The sequence below is a fragment of the Carassius gibelio genome, chromosome A1 (assembly GCF_023724105.1).
Source record: "Carassius gibelio isolate Cgi1373 ecotype wild population from Czech Republic chromosome A1, carGib1.2-hapl.c, whole genome shotgun sequence".
In the NCBI taxonomy this organism is placed as follows: Eukaryota; Metazoa; Chordata; class Actinopteri; order Cypriniformes; family Cyprinidae; genus Carassius; species Carassius gibelio.
In genome coordinates this window covers 31,403,443-31,419,489 of record NC_068371.1, presented here as the reverse complement: position 1 = coordinate 31,419,489, position 16,047 = coordinate 31,403,443, and the positions used below count along the sequence as shown (strand labels likewise).

The following is a 16,047-nucleotide window of genomic DNA, read 5'->3' as shown; positions in this document are numbered from 1 at the left end:
GATAAAGCCCCGCAGCATCACAGATCCTCCACCATACTTCACGGTGGGCATGAGGTGCTTTTCGGCATACTCATCTTTTGTTTTTTTGCCAGACCCACTTAGAGTGCTTGTTGCCAAAAAGCTCAATCTTAGTCTCATCTGACCAAAGCACACGATCCCAGTTGAAGTCCCAGTGCCGCTCCAAACTCCAGACGTTTACGTTTGTGAGTGTTCGTGAGAAAAGTAATTTTCCTTGCATGCCTCCCAAACAGCTTGTTGGCATGTAGAGAGCGTCTAATGGTTGTTTTGGAGACTTTGTGACCCCAAGATCCCACTCTTTGATGCAATTCTGTGACAGTGAGCTTAGGATTTTTTTTTTTTACTTCTCTTACCATCCTCCTCACTGTGTGTTGTGGCAAAATAAACTTGGGACCTCTTCCAGCCTTGTTTGTCACTGTTCCAGTTGTTTTAAACTTCTTAATGATTCCTCTGACTGTAGATACGGGCAAGTTAAGGCGAGTGGCTATTTTCTTGTAGCTATTGCCTGGCTTATGAAGGTCGACACACATCTGCCTTACTTGAATGGTGTGTTCTCTTCTTTGCCATGTTGACAAGGGGGTAAGGGTATTAGGCCTCTGTGTCACGTCATATTTATACCCCAGGTCATGAATTACTAATTAAAAGTTCCTATACCTGACCAACTTTAGCAACTACAGAAAAATATATATATAAAAAAGATTAATTAAAAATTTCAGCGGAATTGTTAGGGGTGCCAATAATTGTGGGACATATGATTTCAAGTTTATTTATTTTTTTTTAATTTGTGATTTTATTTTTTTACCACCAAAGTAATGTACTTAAATAAAAGGTTGGATTGTTTTTTTCTTTTTTTTGCATTTGGGTTCTATTTTGTTTAAAAAAAAAAAGGATAATTTTTAGAAGTCCACGACCACATCTTAAACAGGGGTGCCAATAATTGTGGAGGGCACTGTATATAAATATATTATGGTATACGTAGGTTGAAACTAAATATATATTTTCTATTTAAAAATATAATTGAGCTTTGCTGTTTATATTATGGTATATTTACGTTATTAGTATATTTCAAAACATGTTACCTACAAATCAAATATTTCAAAGAAAATATTAATTTCCATAATCATAGGAAATAATGGTAACTATCAAAATGATTTGTAACATCACAGAAATAATTTCAGCTTATTATTCTCATAAAAAAAAAAAAAAACAAAACAAGCATTTGTGGCGAATGAAACATGTTTGCTGGTTATTTTCTGTGTTAATTTGGCAGCATGTCAAAAACTGTAAATAATCAGAGTATTGCTTAAACATTAAAGTAACACTTTCTGCATCACATCAGCTCTGGGAGAAGATTTGCATTGTGAGAATTGTAGTATGTGATTAGCTGAAGCCTCTTCCTGTGTTTCTGGTTGAACTTCCTGTTTGGTAAGTTGCTGCTGAAGACATCGAGAAGGGTATTTCTGCACAACCGGAGGCTGCAGTTTCAGGACCGCAATTCTGTGACCGCAGCTTTAGGACCCTGGTATTTTGGTGACAGCGCCACCTACTGTACTGAATCAACACTAATTAAAGATGGACGACGTGGACAGCAATCAGACGATGAGTACCAATATTTAATTAAGTTTTATTTTATAACGTTTAAACAGTGCAAAGTTTACATAGTGAGAACTGCTACCTATGAATTAATAATTAATTCCCACCAAATTAAGATTTGGTGAGCTAGTTTTATTAATTACTATGATGTTAATTCGTGGCCATGATTTCATAAATCCTTGTTGAGTTTTAATGACGAAGTATTATAAGTGAATCTGAATACTGGGTTAATAGTCATAGTTTTACCATATTTATGTATAAAATATCTTTCATAATTAAACTGCACTGACTGCCTAGTTGCAGTATGTGTTAGCCTGTTGTTTTGGCATTGTTTCGCAATGATGAATGAATTTTAATAGCTTGTTACAATTTGGCCTAATCTGCAGGTCTACTCCACATACATTGATATCATGTTCTGCATGGCCAATATGAATTGATTTTATGGATTTGGTTAGGCTCATTGTAGGACAGATGATTAAAAAATGGCACTAGGGATATTTTCATGATCTCAAAATATTCTAACAAGCAGGCTCTCTCTTTTTCAAGATATACATATAATATAACAATCCAAAAAGGGAGATCCCTGCCCGAATTGAAGAGATGCACCACATGCTGCAAGGACTTTCATTATATATACGTATATATTAGGGGTGTAACGGTACGCGTATTCGGCGTATTCGTATTGAACCGTTCGGTACGAGGCTTTTGGTTCGGTACGCGGTACGCATTATGTACCGAACGGTTCGTTGAACTAATTAATTATATTTGAAAAAAAAAAAGTGAAATATAATGATATGCATTCAACAAGGTAGCCCAATAACCCAAACGACCTAACAGGCAACGGCCCTGACACCCCCGAAGAAGAAAAAAACACCAACTTATATGTTTACGTTAGGCTACTCAGTCAGGCGCTCGCTCACTCAGTACGCGCTCACTACAGTTCATGCACGGTACGCGGTGGCCAATGCGTTTAACAGACCAGCAATAGAAGATCCTCCAATAACCAACAGGTCTGGTGTTTGGGTTTGGGTGTATGTATATACAGTACAGAAACAAAAGTTTGGACACACCTTCTCATTCAAAGAGTTTTCTTTATTTGCATGAATATGAAAATTGTAGATTCACACTGAAGGCATCAAAACTATGAATTAACACATGTGGAATTATATATGGTATTATATACATAACAAAAAAGTGTGAAACAACTGAAAATATGTCATATTGTAGGTTCTTCAAAGTAGCCACCTTTTGCTTTGATTACTGCTTTGCACACTCTTGGCCTTCTCTTGATGAGCTTCAAGAGGTAGTCACCTGAAATGGTCTTCCAACAGTCTTGAAGGAGTTCCCCGAGAGATGCTTAGCACTTGTTGGCCCTTTTGCCTTCTGTCTGTGGTCCAGCTCACCCCTAAACCATCTGGATTGGGTTCAGGTCCGGTGACTGTGGAGGCCAGTTCATCTGGCGCAGAACCCCATCACTCTCCTTCTCGGTCAAATAACCCTTGACGCCTTCAGTGTGACTCTAACATTATCATAGTCATGAAAATAAAGAAAACTCTTTGAATGAGAAGGTGTGTCCAAACTTTTGGGCTGTACTGTATATATATATATATATATATATATATATATATATATATATATATATATATATATATATATATATATATATATACATACATACATACATACATACATACATATATATATATATATATATATATATATATATATATATATATATATATAAATGACTGCCAATATTTTAAAAGTTGTTGAGAGGCTAGACAAGACACAAGAATTATTCAAGAATGTTTATTTATATATATATATATATATATATATATATATATATATATATATATATATGTAAATAAATAAACATTCTTGAATCATTCTTGTGTCTTGTCTTGCCTCTCAACAACTTTTAAAATATTGGCAGTAATTTAGTGACTATACGCCGATTACAACTTTAACTTACCTGATAATGAGCTAATTCACCTTAAGGAGGTTAATCAATATACTGTATAATTCAAGAGACTAAGACTTTTAAGGTTCTTCATTTTTTACAATTGTTTTAAAATTGATATACATCGATTTTACAAAATTGATATTTCATTTATATTTTGTGTAAATTCATGTTTAAATTTAAAATTGTGACTCAAAGCACACTTAGTAATTAACCTCTGCTGCATTTTGAATCAAAAATCACATTTTAAAACAAATGCTACTGAGATTAATATATTGATGCTATATACAACGTGACTGCAAACTAAACCAACAGGGTAGTAGATCTGCGTTCCTGAAACTGCAGCCATCGCTATATTGGCCAGTACGGTAGGTGGCGCTGTCAGGAAAAACTAGGGTCATAGAACTGCGGTCCAGATCTGCGGTCCTGAATCTGCTGCCTCCGGTTGTGCAGGAACATACTATTGGGAGACATCTGATGCAAAAAGGCATTCTAGTAATATTTTCATAAAGCTAACCATAAGTATTAACACCTCAATGAAAGCTGCTTTTAGGAGCCTCCATTAAATGTTGCTTGCATGAGTTTATCAGTTCCAGCATCTACCAGCAGTGAACAGATGAAACTAACCAGACAAACCTTGAGCCTAACATCTGATGAGAAAATGATACAGACAGCACACATTTACTCACATACAACAATAAAATAAAATAAATATTCAAATGCACTAGCAATCCAGAATTGGACAAAGTGGACAAACATAAGCACTTAATTAAAGATGGTAAAAGTAAGTGTGTCTGATATCATCCTGTTGTTAAGTGATGACGAAAAAAGCAATGTTTCCGGGTCCAGGATTCAACTTGCTTCACTTGAGAATATGACCTCAGCAGCCGTTTATGAGCCCTTTTCATTCATATTGATAATTTAAGCTAAACGCTTTCAAACTTACGGTAAACACTACAGTCTCCGTGCTCACAGCGTCCCAAACACAAATAATTTTTAAATATATATTTTTTTATTTATATTTTCATTGCCTGGCTATCTGGGACTTCGGTATGGAGTTAAAGGTTAAGATTATAACTTTTTCGCTAGTATTCTATAACATTGTGAGTTTATATTAGCACCTTTTGTTGTTTTCTAGTGGTAACTGATAGAGCGTTTGGACACAGAAGCACTGCTACTTAACAAGTGAATTGGTCTTAAAGAGGAAGTGAATCAGTCAACATTATTTTTATACATTTGCTTTGAAACTGAGGAAGATAAACTTAAAAGGTCTGTTAAACCCATAATAAGTGCAGTGCTAACTTTACGGGTGGAAGAAGTCATGAACCCACTGGTTTGGGGTGAAGATGGGTCGGAAACAATGCTTGAAAAATGCTTGAAAAATGCTCAAATTGCTACTCGCATACTGTGCGAGCTGTGGCTTTTAGCGTGCGTTCATACACACATAACCGGTCTGTCACAGCACGTGAGTACTGCACTGAAAACGTAAGTACTGTCTTGTGCTTGAATGCCTTGGCTGGGAATGGCTGGGAAGAATAATAAACTTGAAGTTAGCATATTGAATTCGCAGGTGAACATATTTTTTTTTTTTTACATCATGTTGCACCTCACTTTAGAAAACAATGTTTGGCAAACCATGATCAAAACATCATGATTTAGACGGCTTAGTGTTCGATATTCCGAAAACCAATCACATTTTTGTGTTCAAAAAGTAAAGAAGCTTTTATTAAATCTGTGGCTAATAGAGTGAAACCAACCCTGTGACGTCACACACTGTTGAATTGCACGATGGTGGCGCCTTTTCACTAAAAGCGATAACAAAACATACATTTTTATTTAAAACAGTTACATATATCATGTTTGTTAAATGTTTTTTTTCATTAAAGTGGAAGTCACTTTACTAAATAACCTAAACTTGTGTGACTGCTTCACTTCTCCTTTAAGAACTGGGAGGGTCTTGTTCCACATACAGTGGTTTTCTATGTAATCAGTCAAGGCACCGGTGCATCATGGGTAGTGTAGTCTGTGTTTACTGATGTTTGGCTGATCAAGTTGAACTGTAGTATTTCCTGTTCTTGTTGACTAAATAAAATTCCCTACACCTTCTACCTTATTTTATTTATTTTCAGGTTAGGTAAAGAAAATCAAGTCTGTCCTATCCCATAAGCATTAAAATTTGTATACTCACAAAATAGGTCACAGAAGACTTCCCTGTGGTCTGTTCTGCTCAAATCTATAAATCAGAGTCTTCAGACAGGCACGCTTCTTACTTATAATTTAGTATAGTTTTATTATTGTGTATGTAAAGTCCTCGATTTTCTCATTCTTCATCTTCGAGACTTTCTTCTTAGATGCCTCCTTTGGTATTAAGGTATTAAAGAAATAAAAATGGCAAACTTGCAATAAGACAATTGCTGATTTTCCTTAACAATGTACACACACAAATAACTTTATGAACATGAACATTTTCAGTTCATACACAGCAAAATCCCCAGTTGTAATTTAACACTCTTGAGTGTGGACTCATATAAACACTAAAGCAGTGTTAAAAGTAACACTGAAGCAGAGTTGAAGTTAATGAGATAATTAAGAAGTTAATTGAGTTATGATTGACCATTATTGAAGACACCTGATGTTAACAAGCAGAATCACCAAACGAGAAAATCACAATTTGTGTGTCACCATTATAGTGGTCAATGTTTGCTTTAGTTGGGATCTTGACCCTTCAGTTATTATCTTTAGATTTTATGTGGCTGTGGTGACTGAATTATATCATACAGACAGACCACAGCAAAGGCAATCATGTGTGCCATTGATTGTGATTTGAGCTATTTGTTATAGAGTGACCTGAATGCCTGAGTTTAAGTTTCTTTACTGCATACATAAATTAAGTGAAAAAGAAAAGTAAGCAACCCAGAATTTCTGACATGTTTTTAATAGTTCTACGTATAAAAGTAACCTTTTGTTTAGACACACAGACATCAAGAATCAGCGTGAGCATCACAACAACGGTGACCATCAAAAAAGCATGTTGAAACCAATAAAAACTCATCCATGGCTCCCATCATGCATTGCGGCATGAATAAATTATGAGCTGAACTGTCTTTTTAACTTTCAGAGTTGGTCTGTTTATCTGAATATGCTGTTTGTCACCGTTGTTGAGATTCATACGCTGATTCTTGTTATCTGTGTGTGCCTAAAATTAGAATTCTTTAATAAAAAAAAATCAGAATCACTTGCAAGAGATACCTACAAAATGTATAGAAAATACAGACTTTTTTCATTGTGGAATCAAAGCTGTGACAATCAATAATGGAAGTTTTAATTTGAGAAAACACTGTAAATGAGTTCAGTGATTCATGTCAAACAACGATTACATTAAAACATAATCATCAACACCCGATGATTTTTGCTCTTGGTTTGACAAACAAACTTTAAAAGTAAAAAGTTACAAGCCAAGATCCCAGCTAAAGCAAACACTGAACACTATAATGGTGATACACAAATTGTGATTTTCTCGTTTGGTGATTCTGCTTGTTAACATCAGGTGTCTTCAATAATGGTCAATCATAACTCAATTAACTTCTGAATTACCTCATTAACTTCAACTCTGCTTCAGTGTTACTTTTAACACTGCTTCAGTGTTTATATGAGTCCACACTCAGACTGTTAAATTAACACTGGAGATTTTGCTGTGAATTTTCAATTGAAGACACTTTCTTATCCAAAGCAACTTAGAGCAAATTATAACAAAGAAGCAAATATCTGGAGACTGAAGCTTCAGTCTTTAATACACAGATGGATTTCAGACACTGCTTCTGTAGAAACACATTAACACATTGAAGCAATCATCATTTAATAAGAGTTAAATAGAGTGACAGACAGATGAACTGACCCGTTGATTTGTGCTGATCTGTGATTGAGATGCTGCTGGGTTGTGGTTTTGCTGAAGACGGACTGATAGTTGAATCCTCAGTAATTATTTTACCTGATGGATGACAGGAAAGATCAACTTAAAGTAATTTATTCAGATGAATTCATGCCGATTTTCATTTAAAACACATATGATCTTTCACATAATCGCTGACGTGAAGATGTATTTTATACTGCATACACTAAAGTCTAAACACACAATCAACTCAACAGTACAATATGAGTCAACTTACAACATTTAATGACTCACTCACATTTTTATTACCATCTGATACAATGAATCACTCACCATATTTAACCAGCAACATAATCTCTGAATAGACATCAGTATTTAAAGTCCTCTCCACTCCACACCAGTATTGTCCTGCATCCTCTGGTCTCAGATCAGTGATGGTGACGGTGAAAACTCTGGCCGTCGTGTCGTCTCTCAGAGAGAATCTCTGGTCTTTAGCTGGAGATCCGGATTTAACAATGATGTTTCTGCTTCCAATGATACACTCGCCTTTACACAAATACTTTGAATATGATTCATATCCAGATTCATAAGGGCATCTGATGTCAGCTCTCTCTCCTCTGTATCCTGTGACTGTAACTGGAGCACCAACAACAACTGAAAACAGAAATATCATTAGACAGATCTGTTATGTGTGAGCAAGAGATATTATCAGACCAGAATAATAAAGTATCATCCATTTGAGGTTGAAGGTCATGTAAAACCGCTACGAAACCAAGGGAAAGTGTCAAACTAAAAAGCCCTGAGTTTTAAACTCACCTGTACAGATGCTGGAAAAGACGAGCAGAACGACACACATTCTGGACATTTTACTTAAATATGAGTCCAATTTATGTGAGAAATGTAACAGTCTTTCTCTTCTGCTCTGATATAATAATTTCCTTCCCCTTTCTTTCTCTCTAACCTCATCCAGCTCTAGATGACATGATCACAGCGTCACCGGTGTTGTGTAATATTCGGTTCCTCTGAAAAACTGTTCCAGTTTACGTGAAAAGACATTAGTTCCTCTGTTGCTCAAACGAACTGAACTGAATATATTAGTTCAAGCTCCTCAAATCACTGACATCGCCCAGCTGTACACACTGAAACAATAAATGTGTAGTAGGATTTTACGTACTTGAAAAAGCTTGGAACAATTCTCACTCAAAGAATGCTAGGTAATTTACAAAAAAAAAAAAATGATAAGTAAAAGCCTAAACATAATTATTAGTAGCTTTCAGTAGACATATTTGAGTTAAGTTTACTTGGGATTTCCCAGTAAATTTGATTGACCCTTTGTTTGTAAATTTTACTTAACCTTTTCAGCGGTGTGTTTAAAATATTCCAGCGGTCTAAGTATAGTTGCTTACACTATGTGTATCTGATATTAACAGAGTTGGGACTTTCAAGTCACAAGCAAGTCTTCAAGTCAAATCCCAAGTCCTCAAAGAATTAAAGTTAATGATATAATTAAGTGACTAATTAAATGGTGATTGTGCATTAATGATGAACACCTGCTGTTCTTGAGAATTACAGAGGATCAGATGTTGATGTTTTATTGGTTAAAGTGATGCAACCATAATGGAGATCAGTGTTAGCTTTAGTTGGGCTCTTGACCCTTGACTGTCGTGTTAGATCTCTTTCTGTAGCATTGCAAGAGACTGTCTGTATGTAATAAACTAGTAATTGTAACCTAGTCTGATTACAGTCAAATTAACATTTATTTTAACAGTGAATTTTAAGTCTGTTAAGTGCATACAAAACTTGAGCTCCACTACACTCTAGACACACACAGACATCAAGAACCAGCATATGACTCTCAACAGAGGTGACAATCAATAAAACTCAAATAGTAAAACACCATAGTAAAAACTCGTCATGCACTGCAGTATGAAAAATTGTCACCACTGTTGACGATCGTGTGAATGACTACAAGCCTGAACCATCTGTTACTGCAATGTTTGATTCAGCAATGCATACATGTTTGTTTCAAAAACAATATTGCAATTGTTTTGAATTAAATTGCTTTGAATTAGTAAAAGCATCAAGGGACTACCTATAGCAAACCATGACCACAATTATGGTGGCATAGGTTTTTTATTTATTTTTTTAAGTTGAAGGCTGTGGCTAAATTCAGTTGTAGTTCTTGTGTTTCTCTTTACTTCAGTGAAGTTGATTTTTAACAGCAGGACTGCGTTCAGCCCCGACAAAACGTTGCACAACGTTTTTTAAACAGAAACGGTGATGCGTTGAACACACTATTCTGATGATGCAACTATGGCAGCTGAAAAGGCCATTCTTTGTATTCCAGACTAAAACACATCTATTTAGCCTCACATACTGACTTTATTTGTAGTTCATACGGTTTAAATACCCTGTATTTTTTTCTCATATTTAGGAAAAGCACTTAATTACCATGTACATCATTATGTTGATATCCTATATTTTTACAATTAAACTTACGACAAACATGTCTTCTAATATCCTCAGTTGTTGCGTATACCGAGCTGCAACGAACACATTTGTACATTATTTTCCTTGAAGCCATTGTGCAAGTTCACTTTAATACCGCATGCTTTATATACATAATGCTGCTGATTGGACTGCAGTTCTGACACACCCACCAAACAAGAGAAAACACATCTCAAACCCCGTTGCACACCGATGCAAATTCTACCAGATATGTACATTTCCACTTGCAAAAATCTTGTGTGGAAAAAAATATATAAATATTAAATCTGAACGTTGAGTCATATGGAGGACATGTTAATCTACATGAAACAGATATCGTGTCATCTCACCATGTTTTATGATTGAAATAAATACATTTTTATACGCATTTCACCCCTAAAGTGTCAGGCCCTGTCACAGACAAATTTGCTTATGTTAGAATGGTTTCCTAACTAATTTCTTTGATATTAGATTATTCTATTCTTTTCTCATTGGTCACATGTCCCTGATTGTATCTAACAGGGTTTTGTAATTTCTATAAGAAATATAAGCAACTTTTTGGTCAACTTTATAGGCCCAACCTTAAATTCATCAATATAACCAACAGGTGGTCTTCTAAGTTTTTGGATAATTCTTTCTAAGCTGTCTGTTATTTTAGATTTCTGCAGCTCCTCTTTCAGCTTTACATTTTCTGCTTGTAGTGTGTCAAACTTGTGACACAGGTGTACATAGTCCCCCTGAAGCTGACTGTGTCTCCCGTTCAGGTCATCATACTCCCTCTTTGTAACTGGGATGTCATCTTCAGCTTTAATTAAGAAAAGTAAAAAAATAGCATATGATACAACCACTGGAGACAATTTCACAATTGGGGGTTTTCACAAATTTTGGTAATGAGTTTTAAAATGTTTTCCATGATAGGAGAGAAGATACTTTATTACTCACAGGGTGAGATTATTTTGTCTGTATTTGACTCATCCTGGGGCATGTGTACACACAGATATGCAATTAGAGCAGTGTCCCTGGCAGCACACACACACACACACACACACACACACACACACACACACACACACACACATCTACGTCATGAAGCTCAGTTTGAGTCTGCGCAGTACGCTTGACCCCCAGGAAGTGTGTGCTTCTATTGACTTCACTTGTCTCCGTTGAATATAATGGGGTCACTGCGTCCATTTCTTTCACTGTTTACTTTTAAAAACGGACGCAGAGTTTGCCCGGTCTCATTTATTTCTCCTGTTTCCAGGTTTGTAGAATAGTAAATTAATTTAAGTACCTGACAAGTAATATGTTGACATGTCATTGAATGTTTTAATATCGGCTAATATGGCTGTTTTATAAATATGTGGACATATAGATATGGCAGTAGCCGCATTTTCACGCCTGTTAATGTCACCTGTTGCTGCCAAAGTCACGTCGGACAGAGCTTTATTTTTAGCTCCTTGAACATTTTTGTTAAATCTTAATACTCTTGAAATGTATGATATTGTGTAAAATGTGAAAAGCTAATGTTAAAAACTGAGTTTATGTCATGGTTAAAAGCTAATGTTAAAAACAAATCTGATTTATATTTTACAAGTGGTTAAAAATAAGCGTAAGAGTAAAAATGGCTTTTGCTGGAAATGGAAAATGCATTTATTATAAGCTATGTTTTATTTTGAGTTAAAACAGTGGTTATTGTCATTTTGATTTATTTAATCACACACAACTTATTACTCAGTATTTGCTGAAAGATGGAATAAAAAGACAAATTGTATTTTACTTTGAAGACATGTTTATTTTATAGTGAACATTGAGTGTTTGTAACAGAGGAGGATTTAAAATGTGAATGTCTAATAAATCCTCTCTCCCGCTCTTTCTGCTGAGCGAGATGAAAAACAGACGCAGAGTTTTCACGGTCTCATTTATTTCTCCTGTTTCCAGAGAGAGCATATACGCTGTTGATGTGGTGCCAGCTGGTACCTGTAACACTTGGACATTAAAGTCACACTTTCTGCATCACATCAGCCCTGGAAGAAGAGTTGCATTGTGGGAAGTGTGTTTGGCTGAAGCCTCACAGCTCTTCCTGTGGCTGTGGTTGAACTTCCTGTATGATAAGTTACTGCTGCAGACATCTGATGTATAACTGAAGCAAATATTCTAGTAATATTTTCATGAAGCTAACCAAAAGTATTAACATCTCAATGACAGCTGCTTTTAGGAGCCTCCATTAAATGTTGCTTGCATGAGTTTATCAGAATAAAAGCTGTATTTTAAACAGTCATCAGTGGAGGAAGATGCTCTTTAGCAGCAGATCAGTGCAGTTCCAGCATCTACCAGCAGTGAACAGATGAAACTAACCAGACAAACCTTGAGCAACATCTGATGAGAAAATGATACAGACAGCACACATTAACCCACATACAACAATATAATAAAATAAAATAACAAAAAAAATTGATTGTGTTCACAAAATAAGGCACCATGATGCCAAAGTGTAGATTTTTAGTATAAAATATCTAATATTTTGAACTGGTTTGTGTTGTGATGTTGATGAAGAGCTGCTTGAGTCTCATTGACAGGTCTGTAGGGACACGTATAACACAAGTTTAGGAAGAACAGGTGTAAACTACACTTGTTTCTGTGTCTCTGTCCTCTGGATTACAGTCACGTCCAGCGTCCTTGATCTACAGTCATAGAAAATCAGAAATAGTTAGTTAATGGACAAAACACTGAACAAATCTGTTTAATATTATAACACATTAAGGTAACACTTTAGAATAAGGTTCCATTAGTTAATGTTAGTTAACTACTTTCGTTAACATGAACTAAGCAAGAACAATCCTTCTACAGCATTTATAAGTCTTAGTTCATGTTAATTTCAACATTTACTAATGCATTATTTAAATCAAAAGTTGTGCTTGTTAACATTAGTTAATGCACTGTGAATTACCATGAACTAACAATGAATAACTGTATGTTCATGAACTAACATTAACGAAGATGAATAAATACAGTAATAAATGTATTATTGAGTGAGTGAAGTGACATTCAGCCAAGTATGGTGACCCATACTCAGAATTTGTGCTCTGCATTTAACCCATCCGAAATGCACACACACAGAGCAGTGAACACACACACACACACTGTGAGCACACACCCGGAGCAGTGTTCATCATTTATGCTGCGGCGCCCGGGGAGCAGTTGGGGGTTCGATGCCTTGCTCAAGGGCACCTAAGTCGTGGTATTGAAGGTGGAGAGAGAGCTGTTCATGCACTCCCCCCACCCACAATTCCTGCCGGCCCGAGAATAGAACTCACAACCCTTCGATTGGGAGTCCGACTCTCTAACCATTAGGCCACGACTTCTTTATTCATTGTTTGTTCATGTTAATTAATACATTAACTAACATTAACTAATGGGACCTTATTCTAAAGTGTTACCCACATTCACAGAGCACCTTTCTAATGCAGTTTCTGCTGTTGTCCATCTCGAGTGAAACTGTCCATTAAATGATAAAAACATCAGTCTCTTTAAACTCACCTGTTCATACAAGACTGGATTAAACTCTACGATGGAGGATGACAGTAGACCTGTGAAAGAGATCAGTGTTAGTCTTTCTGAGATTAATGCTGTAAAACTCTATCATTTAAACTATGTCCTCCCAAACACAATCTTCAAGGTTGTTTATGCTCTAAATGCTGAATCCTCAGAGGAAAGGACTTATTTCATGTAGATTATTACCTTGGGTCTTATTACTCTTCCACACGGCCAGTATAATCAAGGGAAGAACGATCAGGAGAAAAACCAAAGCCGTTGCAGTGATGATAATCATGAATGAACCTGAAACTAACAGGAGGAAAACACTGTCTGAAATCTGCATAAACAGAAACAATCATCAGAATCAGAACAGAAGCTCTTTCGAGAATGAATAAATGATAGACGACTGAATGAAATAAGAGGGATGTTGTCACTTCCTGTTCAGCGTAATGCTGTAGGTTCACTCCATATGAGTGTGTGAGATGAGGAGACATTTACCTGTACAGGTGAAGAAATCAGCGCTAAATGACCAACATCATGCAAATTAAAGGAGAATAAAGAGAGAAAGAGGAAGATGACCTGACCTTCTGTTGATTTGTGCTGATCTGGGATTGTTTCTGTTCTTTCTGTGATTGTGATGCTGCTGGATTGTGGATATGGTTCTGTTGTGCTGAAATATGATGATGTGGTTGTAAAAGGGCTGATAGTTGAAACCTCAGTCATCTTTTCATCTATAAGGTGACAGGAAAGATCAACTTAATCTCAGTGCACACTCAATATGAGTTATATTGTGTATATAATTATAGATTATGCTGTGAATTGACTTCATAATAACATGAGCTACATCTGCTGACTCTTTCTAGGTCTCTATACTACAATAGGTCTATTTGCCGAAGTCACATTAGGGGTGTTGTGATATATGTTGATGATAACTGTGATATTCAAAGCAACAATTATTGATATCAGTATTGTGCTTTAATGCTGACATTGTCACACAAGAAGAAGTAATAGTACTCTGAGGAGAGCCGTGTAACTAGCCATTATTTTACTAGTCATAGAAACATTATATTGACAGCAGTTTTCTGTGTTCATATACTTAAGTAAAAGTTGATTATTTTAATAAGTACTGCATTTTCTTTACTAGTATTATTTTTGTAATTGCAATCAATACACCCTGTGCATATTAACACTTTATTTCTTTGTGCAAATCTATGAACAGTAACACAATTAAAACTGATCTTGAAAAACTGAGGGACCACATTTCTATATTAAACTTAAACATTAAACATTAAAACTACATTAAAAGTAAAATGTTAAGTTGGTCGCAGTGCCCTGCACTTAATGCCTCATCTGATGTCATTCGATGAGGTTCTTTAGTTAACTTAGAAATATCATAAATGATAATGAACAATATTTCCACAGCATTTATTAATCTTAGTTCATGTAAATTTTAGCATTTACTTATGCATTATTAAAGTCACAAGTAGTGTTTGTAAACACTGAGAGCTAACATGAACAATGAGTGACTTGATTTTTATTAACATTAACAAAGTTTAATAAATTGTGTAATAAATGTATTGTTCATTGTTCATTCATGTTAGTAAATACATTAATGTTAACAAATGACATCTTATTGAAAGCCACCAAGGTTTCTATAGATATCACAATATACTGATATTAATGCAACAATAACCGTGATATGAAAAATCTAATATTGTGACAGCCCTAAGTTACATGAATCACTAACCATATTTAACCAGCAACAGAATCTCTGAATAGACATCAGTATTTAAACTCCTCTCCACTCCACACCAGTATTGTCCTTCATCCTCTGGTCTCAGATCAGTGATGGTGACGGTGAAAACTCTGGCCGTCGTGTCGTCTCTCAGAGAGAATCTCTGGTCTTCAGCTGGAGATCCTGATCTAACTATGATGTTTCTATTTCCAATGTTACACTCGCCTTGACACAAATACTTTGGATTTGATTCATATCCAGATTCATAAGAGCATCTGATGTTAACTCTCTCTCCTCTGTATCCTGTAACTTTATCTGGAGCACCAACAACAACTGAAAACAGAAATATCATTAGACAGAGCTGTTATGTGTGAGCAAGAGATATTATCAGACCAGAATAATAACATATGAGACTATTGATCACAGTAACAGAGAAAAAACAATAAAACACATCAAATTTGGCACAAAATCCCTGAGAGTCTTAAACTCACCTGTACAGATGCTGGAAAAGAGCAAGATAATGTCCCACATGCTAAGATTTTACACACGTTTTGTATAAAAACAAGACAAAAGCTCAAGCGTTACAGTGTTTCTCTTCCGTACTGAGTGAAAAAGCTTGCATCGTCTGCAACTGTATTATTTCCTTCCCCTTTCTATATCTCTGACCACATCAGCTCTTCAGGAAATCTTCAGAGAGCACATCTGTGATGTTTGACTGTAACTATGTCGTCACACATGAGCAGAGGAACAGTATTTCATTCCCCTTGTGTGCACCAGTAAACTCAATCATCTGTGCAGTCAAATATTCATAATATTAATACCGGCATT

General features: G+C 35.6%; 3 protein-coding genes across 3 annotated transcripts in view; all 3 read right to left on the bottom strand.

The window, feature by feature from the left end:
* LOC128030441 (CMRF35-like molecule 8) overlaps nucleotides 1–8,407 on the bottom strand; it is a 56,696-nt gene extending 48,289 nt beyond the window's left edge. Inside the window, exons 1-2 of the mRNA XM_052618457.1 lie at nucleotides 8,280–8,407; nucleotides 8,070–8,117 (exon numbers count right to left, since the gene is read on the bottom strand). Coding sequence (XP_052474417.1) covers nucleotides 8,070–8,117; nucleotides 8,280–8,328 — 97 coding nt within the window. The 5' untranslated portion in view covers nucleotides 8,329–8,407. The remainder of the gene's footprint in view (nucleotides 1–8,069; nucleotides 8,118–8,279) is intronic.
* LOC128030398 (CMRF35-like molecule 9) overlaps nucleotides 1–8,503 on the bottom strand; it is a 50,086-nt gene extending 41,583 nt beyond the window's left edge. The window contains exon 1 of the mRNA XM_052618106.1: nucleotides 8,425–8,503. The gene's annotated coding sequence lies outside the window, so the exon portion shown is untranslated. The remainder of the gene's footprint in view (nucleotides 1–8,424) is intronic.
* Nucleotides 8,504–11,744: 3,241 nt separating this feature from the next.
* LOC128031358 (CMRF35-like molecule 8) lies at nucleotides 11,745–15,849 on the bottom strand. The gene is made up of 6 exons (XM_052619607.1): nucleotides 15,711–15,849; nucleotides 15,232–15,552; nucleotides 14,069–14,215; nucleotides 13,689–13,793; nucleotides 13,488–13,537; nucleotides 11,745–12,631 (listed from the first exon to the last, which is right to left on the bottom strand). The coding sequence occupies exons 1-6, from the start codon at nucleotides 15,748–15,750 to the stop codon at nucleotides 12,554–12,556; spliced, it is 741 nt and encodes a 246-aa protein (XP_052475567.1). The 5' UTR covers nucleotides 15,751–15,849; the 3' UTR covers nucleotides 11,745–12,553.
* Nucleotides 15,850–16,047: the final 198 nt, after the last annotated feature.